At 44.2% G+C, this 9,593-nt stretch overlaps 1 protein-coding gene across 1 annotated transcript; it reads right to left on the bottom strand.

Annotated features, from left to right (window-relative positions):
- Positions 1-4,671: 4,671 nt before the first annotated feature.
- Positions 4,672-9,257, bottom strand: xbp1 (X-box binding protein 1). The gene is given in 6 exon segments (XM_080433867.1): positions 4,672-5,834; positions 5,837-6,008; positions 6,488-6,654; positions 6,816-6,932; positions 7,365-7,461; positions 8,665-9,257. Coding segments are annotated over 6 exon segments (1,287 nt in total). The 5' UTR covers positions 8,973-9,257; the 3' UTR covers positions 4,672-5,408.
- Positions 9,258-9,593: the final 336 nt, after the last annotated feature.

Genomic DNA, 9,593 nt, shown 5'->3' on the forward strand with positions numbered 1-9,593 from the left:
TAATGTCAGCATTCACACAGCAGCCTTTCTGAACTCATCTACATCCACAACCTGAAATGCAAAGAGACGTGAAAGCAGATCAGGGGCGTTTTCAGTTTCCAATGAACAGCTGTAAGGCCAGCTTGGCTTTTGCTGTGGCTTGTAAAGTAGGAGACAGGAAATTGTGCATTTCTCACCGCCAGAGGTGGAAACTAACTATTGTACATTTACTCAAGTACCGCGTACAATTTTGAGGTACTTTTACTTTACTTGAGTATGTACATTTTTCAATACTTTATACTTTTGCACTAAATCTCTAAATCTTTTTACTCCACAACCGATTATTTGCAAAACCTGAGTTACTTTGAAGATTTAGATTATCACAAAACATACATTAACCACTTAATCCCTGTTTTATACTTTGTCTATTCGAAAATAGCCGATCTACAAGCTCTCAAGTTCCACGTGCAAGTTTCACGTGAGCTTGTAGATCTGCTATTTTCAAAAGATTTTGACAGATTAATTTTTTAAACATGAAATGGACATTCTGCATAATGAATACTTTTACTTTTGGTACTGTAAGTATATGTTGATACAAATACTTTTGTACTTTAACTCAAGTAAAATTTTGAATACAGGACTTTTACTCACGGGTATTTCTACATTGTGGTTTTCGGGAGTACTTCTTGCACCACTGCTCACTACACTTTTCACAGGAAGCAGGCAGAAAGCCTGCGTCAAACACAGCTGTGGTTTCATACAGCCTACCACAAGAAGACAAAATGGAGGTCAAGTCATATAAAAACAACTGCGCTGGGGGCGTTTATTATGTCTTCACATTTTCATAGATCTTATCATTTAGTGCATTGGTTCTCAACCTGTGGGTCGGGACCCCCGGGGGGGGCACAACATGACAGGGTCCCCAGATGACAGTGGTGACAAGTTCGATTTTTATAACGTACCTAAACATTTTTTTTTATTAAATGAAAAAAGACCATTATTGCATCAAAAGTAATCAACAAACTATACTATGAAAACTGGTCAAACTTTGGCCAAATTGTCAAATAATAATATTATTTGACAATTTGGCCAAAGTTTGACCTATAAGAGGCAAACATTTTGAAAATAGCTGATCTGTTGCAAGGCGTTGTGAGCTTGTAGCACTTTTTTGCCATGTTCTTTGTTTTTTTGTTTCTTCGATTAGTTTTTCTCCACCACAAATGTCAAGAATGTGATTTAGATACCATGTTTTTAGACAAATGCTAGGTTCATTGATTAGCTGGTATGCGATTATTTACCCTGTTTATTGACTAGAGTTCTTGCTTACTCTGCTTATAGCGACTTGTAAGTCACCCTGGTTAAGGGCGCCTGCTGAAATGCCTGTAATTGTGATTAATTCTAATTGTCTTTGAATAGATAATTTTACACAAAAAAACAGCCAGCTGCCATGGTGCGTTATGCGGGACATTTACAAACATGAGAGGTTCAGTCAAGGCAAACTGAGACTGGGGAGCTGGGCCCGGCCTAGAGGGCCAGGGAAGATCAATTACATGTAAAAAAAAAAAAAACCTGATCTAATCAGTACTGGGAAGTGGGAAGGTTGGGGACTCCCTAGTAAAAACATTCAAAAAGGTGGACCACACGGCCTAAAGGGAAGGGGGGGGGGGGCTCTGTCCCACCACCAGGCTGAGGAGATCAGCTGCCTGAGGCGAAAGGTGTGTCCCCCTCCATGTATTCTCACGCAAGACAGAAGATGACAATACTAAACAACACTGACCCACTTGTAAAGGGAAGTAAAGGGCCCCGTGCAGCACTGTATTTGGATTCCATTCCCAGGAACCTCCCTGTTACCCTAGTACCGTTACGTAAATACAAGCAGAGCCTGTTCCTTCTTCCTAGAAGTGAGGTGTGTGTGTGTGTGTGTGTGTGTGTGTGTGTGTGTGTGTGTGTGTGTGTGTGTGTGTGTGTGTGTGTGTGTGTGTGTGTGTGTGTGTGTGTGTGTGTGTGTGTGTGTGTGTGTGTGTGTGTGTGTGTGTGTGTGTGGGAATATAAACACTGTATCTGTCAAACATGCTGTCTTGACATTATCAGGCCCGAACTTTGACCCCTATCACTGTCTATATAGGGCTTACTGTATATGTGCGGTATCACTCAGTGCACGTTCAATAGTCTGTCTCTAATCGGCTAGAGGACTGAGTGATCGGTAATAATTCACAGCAACCTCAGCTCCTATCAGCCATGGCTCGTGAGAGAGAACAGAACTCCTAACAGGTGTGTGTGAGGTCTCTCACATGTGGTCTGACTGAGATCTAGGTTGTTTTTTTTAGCATAACTCATAACAACTTCATGTCAAGGATCCCCAAATTGAAATGTTTTTGACCGCGGACCCCCATTTGAAAACACTTTGTGCCTGAGAGACCCCCATCACAGCGTGTCACAATGCGACACACTATGAGCCTGTAGGTACTGTAGGCTGTTTTGGAATAGCTGAAAATGAAATGGGGCAACACAGTTTAAACTGTGAACTCATTTTGCTGGGGGATCCCTGGAACTGTCAAGGACCCCTGGGGGTCCCCAGACCCCACTTTGAGAACCAGTTATCTACAGTATGCAGACATTGTCTGTATAGAGAGATCTAAAATGGATAAAAGTACTTTTGGACCGCCTGGGTAGTGGTGACATGACAAACCAGAATATGACTCCAGCTGTCCCAGAAGTTCAACATTCCTAAAGAGAGACTTGCTGTACCTTCCAAAGACGTTTTGAATTACTTCTAGCTGCTCTTCTATAGACAAATGAATCCAACCAGTACTCTGTTATACTTCAATCAAAAGCCTTTAGATAGACTTATTTAGACTGACCTTTGGAGGATCAAAGTGTACAATTGGGAGTCAAATAAAAACTGGCAGGTGACGACAAGCCATCAAAACATCCTGCATAAACCTTATGCAGTTATATTCTAGGTCTGTTTCACTAGTGAAAGTTTGTGGTTAACCATTTACCTCTCATTACTGCAAATCCCTTGTTGCAATAGCATCAAATGTGTCATTAACCATTTATCCGTCTCACCGGAATAAAGCAAATCCCTTATGCAAGTTTCGTGCAAGTGACTGAAAACGAAAACAAGATGCAATGCAAATTTTTTTAATGCAGTATAATTAAGACTACATGGAGAGCGGCCGACAGATTTAAAGAAAGGCATTTATACATGCGAACGGATAACATACAAAGACTCCGAAAGCAGAATAGACAAATAAATAAAATTTCTCTTATTTAAATGATCAATCCCCCTGTTCCCCCCCATAGATAAATTTACAGAAATACTGGATTTTTCACCCACATTACGTTTTTGGAATAGCGAGCTCAAAGATTTAAGCAATCTTAAACCCCCTCTTATTAGTGATGCCAAATAAGCAGTGAAGAACTCCCGTCTCCCACAAGTCAATGCAGCCTCTTCCTAGAAGTGAGGTGTGTGTGTGTGTGTGTGTGTGTGTGTGTGTGTGTGTGTGTGTGTGTGTGTGTGTGTGTGTGTGTGTGTGTGTGTGTGTGTGTGTGTGTGTGTGTGTGTGTGTGTGTGTGTGTGTGTGTGTGTGTGTGTGTGTGTGTGGGAATATAAACACTGTATCTGTCAAACATGCTGTCTTGACATTATCAGGCCCGAACTTTGACCCCTATCACTGTCTATATAGGGCTTACTGTATATGTGCGGTATCACTCAGTGCACGTTCAATAGTCTGTCTCTAATCGGCTAGAGGACTGAGTGATCGGTAATAATTCACAGCAACCTCAGCTCCTATCAGCCATGGCTCGTGAGAGAGAACAGAACTCCTAACAGGTGTGTGTGAGGTCTCTCACATGTGGTCTGACTGAGATCTAGGTTGTTTTTTTTAGCATAACTCATAACAACTTCATGTCAAGGATCCCCAAATTGAAATGTTTTTGACCGCGGACCCCCATTTGAAAACACTTTGTGCCTGAGAGACCCCCATCACAGCGTGTCACAATGCGACACACTATGAGCCTGTAGGTACTGTAGGCTGTTTTGGAATAGCTGAAAATGAAATGGGGCAACACAGTTTAAACTGTGAACTCATTTTGCTGGGGGATCCCTGGAACTGTCAAGGACCCCTGGGGGTCCCCAGACCCCACTTTGAGAACCAGTTATCTACAGTATGCAGACATTGTCTGTATAGAGAGATCTAAAATGGATAAAAGTACTTTTGGACCGCCTGGGTAGTGGTGACATGACAAACCAGAATATGACTCCAGCTGTCCCAGAAGTTCAACATTCCTAAAGAGAGACTTGCTGTACCTTCCAAAGACGTTTTGAATTACTTCTAGCTGCTCTTCTATAGACAAATGAATCCAACCAGTACTCTGTTATACTTCAATCAAAAGCCTTTAGATAGACTTATTTAGACTGACCTTTGGAGGATCAAAGTGTACAATTGGGAGTCAAATAAAAACTGGCAGGTGACGACAAGCCATCAAAACATCCTGCATAAACCTTATGCAGTTATATTCTAGGTCTGTTTCACTAGTGAAAGTTTGTGGTTAACCATTTACCTCTCATTACTGCAAATCCCTTGTTGCAATAGCATCAAATGTGTCATTAACCATTTATCCGTCTCACCGGAATAAAGCAAATCCCTTATGCAAGTTTCGTGCAAGTGACTGAAAACGAAAACAAGATGCAATGCAAATTTTTTTAATGCAGTATAATTAAGACTACATGGAGAGCGGCCGACAGATTTAAAGAAAGGCATTTATACATGCGAACGGATAACATACAAAGACTCCGAAAGCAGAATAGACAAATAAATAAAATTTCTCTTATTTAAATGATCAATCCCCCTGTTCCCCCCCATAGATAAATTTACAGAAATACTGGATTTTTCACCCACATTACGTTTTTGGAATAGCGAGCTCAAAGATTTAAGCAATCTTAAACCCCCTCTTATTAGTGATGCCAAATAAGCAGTGAAGAACTCCCGTCTCCCACAAGTCAATGCAGCCTCGCCCATAGACACAGTACAGACCTGCTGTAATAATAATAAAGGAGATTATGTGCTTAACTTTAGGCTGAATGCGAGAGGGTTCAATTTGTGCCTGGTCTGTAGTTGGTTAACAACACTACACAATACCTGGTCTAGATTAGGGCTGCAACCATCAATCATCTTCTTTGATTCATCGAAAATAGCAAGATCTACAAGCTCACTGTGAGCTTGTAGATCTCGGCCATTGTCACTAAATTTGAAGTTTTTTTTGGACATGTTTAACTTTTAGTCTATAATGACATGCCAAAATATTGATCGATAATTAAATCGATTTTTATTACATTATTATCGATTAAATCGCTTACGCTGTTGCACCCCTAGTCTAGATTTTATATGGTTAACTTGTTGGGGGACGAAATGGTCTGGGTGGGTTCAGACACTGATGAGTTGGGGGAACAGTTCGTTTGCAAACATGTCCTCCCAGGAGCTCTCCGAGCACAGAGGGGAGGACATGTCGCTGAAGGGGGACGGGGACCGCTCGTATCCGGAGTCGCTGTAGGCGTCCGCCAGGCACGCCTCCTTGTCCAGGCCGCAGAGGTCGAGGGGAGAGGCCGCCGAGATGAAGCCGTCGGCTTGGTGGTCGTCGTCACAGTCGGGGATGACCACCTCCTCGGGCTCGTCTTTGATGCAGACCGTCTCCTCCTCCACCTCCACTACCACCGTGACGGGGAAGGCCGCCTCCTCCTCGATCTTCACGTCCGCGTCGTCGCTCTCCACGCCGTCGTCGCACAACAACACCGTCGCCGCCACCTCCACCTCCTCCACGGGCTTGGTGTAGATGTGGTCGAAGTGGATCAGTTCATTAAGGGCCTCCAGCTTAACTGGTGGGGTCCCCAGAGCTGGAGGTGCGGGGGCAGGTACTGCGTCCCCCCCTCCGTCCAGCAGCATCTGCGACTCCTCGCACTCCTGCTCACAAGACTTGAGGAACAGCTCTGGGTCAAGGATGTCCAGAATGCCCATGAGCAGATCAGACTGGAGAGAGGGAGAGAGAGGGAGGGATTAGCATACTGACCCATGACCTCCTCGCTCTACCTAATGCTGGCGGTAACTGGTGCTAAATACTAAGTACATTTACACTAGTACGGTACCCAATACAATTTTGAGGTGCCACTACATCTCAGAGACAAATATTGAATCTACAAGCTCACATTGCGTCGCATCGAACACTACAGTAACATTTTCAATACAGGACTTTTAACTGAGTGTTCCTACATTGTGATATTGCGACCTTTACTTCCATCAGTACCCCCCCCCCCCCCCCACCACTGGGGATTAGCATATGAACCCATGACCTGGCTCTACCTAATGCTGGGTAGTAGGCCCATTAGCATCATTAATGAGGCTTTCTAGAGGTAGGCCCGGGCCTCCACCCGAGGCCCCAAGAGCTTTCGCTTCCATCAGAGAGAAGGCAAAATGGCCACCACCTCCTCCTCCTCCTCCGGTGGTCTTACCTCAGTGTCTGTAGTGTCAGGACCATCTGTATCCATTGCGAAGTCTTCAGATTTAGGAGGTGCTGGGCCTGCACCTGCTGCGGAGGCGCACGTAGCCTGAGTGCTGCAGACTCAGAAGACCCGATCCCTAAACCTGCTTCCTCCTCACTGGACAGCAGTACCTGAACCTGAGAAAACAGAGAAAAAGCAAAGTGTTGTTAGAGCGAAGTCTCAAACACTGTCTTTTGTCCCCCTCAGGTTCAAGTACTGACCTGAGAAATGCAGAGACCCCCACCCCATACATCCCACCCTTTCATCATCCCAAGTTAAAAAAAAACGGTCCTCTTACCGTCTCTTTCGTATCCAGGGTGTCTAACCCTAGTCTTTGTCTTAGTTCCTCATTCTCTGTCAACAAGCCACTTGTCTTTTCACGTAGGAGTCTGTTTTCAACGTGAAGTTGCTGGTTCTGGGAAGGGAAGAGGATGACACTTTTTTTCAGTTTCAACTTCCGCTTTGGCCATTTTTATAGACCGTTGAGAGTGTTACTCATGCATACTGTGGTGTTTTTTTTGTGGTCAGTGGGCAGTGGTCCTCAAAAGTGTGGTCCGGGGACCCCCATGGGGTTGCTGAGGGGGTTTCAGGGGGTCCCCAGAAAAATGATTAAATATAGTGTCCAAATCAGTTTAACCTTAAATGTATTTATTTCAAAAAAAAAATTGGGGGGGGGGGGAATCTGGAATATTTTTGAAACATGTTACCAACCCAAATCTTGTATGGAGAGTCCCTTGCAAAAAAAAACAACCTTGAATTGGGCCAAATACTTTAATTTAGGGGTCCTTGACATGAAAAGGTTAGAGAAGCACTGTTTTAGGGGGTGGGTGGGTGTGTCGGGTTATACCTCCAACTCCAAATCTAGCACTTGTTGTTCCAGCTCCCCCATTTTGGCCTTTTTTCTGTCTCTGGCTGTCTGGGCTGCAACTCTGTTCTTCAGTTTCCTAAAGAATGGAGGAAGGAAAGAAAGTGGGGATTTGATGAAGACATTCTTTCCATTCCATGACGCTGACAGTCTGACTAAAAGCGATGACAGATGGGGTTTGTACAATTGCGCAATCACACACACACACATACGCACACACCGGCCATCTTCTTGCCACGCAGGCGAGGCAAGCGTACCAGGATCAATGTTGCCAGGTTTTTGAGAGAGAAAAAAGCAACCGGGTCTAAACATATTTGAAAAGAACCGATCTACAAACTTGCAACGCGTCGCGATGCAACGCGTTGTGAGCTTGTAGATCTGCCAATTTGTATCTGAAGACATTTTTTTTTTAATTAGGAATATTTTTGAAACATTTTTTCAACACAAATCTTGCATGGGGGTCCCTGGCATAAACCATTTTCTAATGGGGGTCCGCAGACGAATACATTTGGGGGTCCTTGACTTGAAAATGTTTGAGAACCACCACTGGTTTAAACATTAGGGGGGGGAAAACAAATAAGCAACTACTCTTTAGAAACGAGCCCAAAAAAGGGGCAACTAGTACTACCAATATTTACAAGCAACTTTACAGAAAAAGAAGCCGCTTATAATAAGCAGACATGGCAACACTGCAAGGCAGCCAAGGCATACCAGGATATCTATGTCCTGTTCCATGCTTATTCAAAAGTGAACTGGGTGGGACCCAGTGGACTGTTAACTCAAATGAGTCAGATAACAGTTAGACAAGCTTAGTTTAAACTCCAACTTTAATCAAAATAAAATGGCATGCAATTTATTATGGCGTGATCCAAGAGTCAGTTTTGGTTAACAGTAGAAGAAGCTGTTTTATATTTTGGTAACAGTAGAGTAGAAGAAGCAGTTTTATATTTTGATAACAGTAGAAGAAGCTGCTAACTTTAGTGGTGATCATTCCCCATTGTGACCATTAAGAAAATGATTTGGATTTTGGACGTCAAATCCTTATCTTATTGTTCTTTTAAGGGATCGATACTTATGGGCGTATGCCCGGTTTAAATAGCCGGATTTATGTTTCATCTTAAAACCGGTGTCGCGCGCCGAAAATAGCCGATCCGCAAGCTCTGCAAGTTGTGAGCTTGTAGATCAGCTATTTTCGGATTTCAACTTTTTGAAAACGACCACAACGACGTTAGAAATGAATGAAAGAACAACAACAACAACATGTTTTCATTCATAAACCAACCTTCGCAGTGCTTTCTCCTCCGGGCTCAGATGTGTGAGCCGCTGCCTCTTGCGCATCGGCGGCCCCGCCGTGGATTCCGAGCCGGAATCGTCCGAGCAGGACTGCTGGCATGAGGAGGAGGAGGAGGAGGCGGAGGACGGCAGGACCACCGAGATGGACCGGTGGCTGTAGCCCCCCAGGCCGGGCAGGCCCCCCTGGTGGAGCTGGACGCTGCCGGCCGAAGAGCCGCTGATCTGCTGCTGTTTCCCCGAGATGAGAAGCACTTTGTGGGTCGATCCTCCGCCCGTACCTGCCGTTACCACCACCATGATTGTTATTGTGTTATATATCCTTACTGGAGCGGATTTGATTGATTTGATTGATTTGTTTTATTTTATTTTTATTTTATTATTTTTTTAACAAAGAAACCCGAAGAAGGGTTCTCTGTGTTGCTCCTTTCCTGGTCACTTTGCGACTGCTCTAAATGGGAGGTGCGTCTGGGATCTTTTTCTACAGTCGTGGAGAAAGCTGATAGGCCGGCCGGAGGTCGTGACGCGTTCGGTTGGCAGCCTTTCGATTGGCCGCTGGGGCTGATGCAATTTGCATTGACAGTTTCGCCCTGTGCAAAGAAAGTATTGACCCCTCCCCCCTCGGTTCCCCCTTTAGTACATGAGACTTCCCGTCTGTCACACCTTGGAGGGGATTTGTTTTTTTTAACCACTTAAACCACGGCTGACTGGAGTCACTCAGGGCTCAATACTAGTGTATTTTCTGTGTATTTTCTGTTTTCTGTTATTGTGGGGAAAGCTTTCGCTGAAAATAGCAGATCGACAAGCTCACAGCATTATGTTGTGAGCTTGTCGATCTGCTATTTTCAGCGAAAGCTTTCCCCGCAATAACAGTGCAAAGTTGTACAAAGTACAATAAAAGTTGCATCACATTGTGAGCTT

This window comes from Gymnoscopelus braueri, assembly GCF_963280865.1.
Source record: "Gymnoscopelus braueri genome assembly, chromosome: 7".
In the NCBI taxonomy this organism is placed as follows: domain Eukaryota; kingdom Metazoa; phylum Chordata; class Actinopteri; order Myctophiformes; family Myctophidae; genus Gymnoscopelus; species Gymnoscopelus braueri.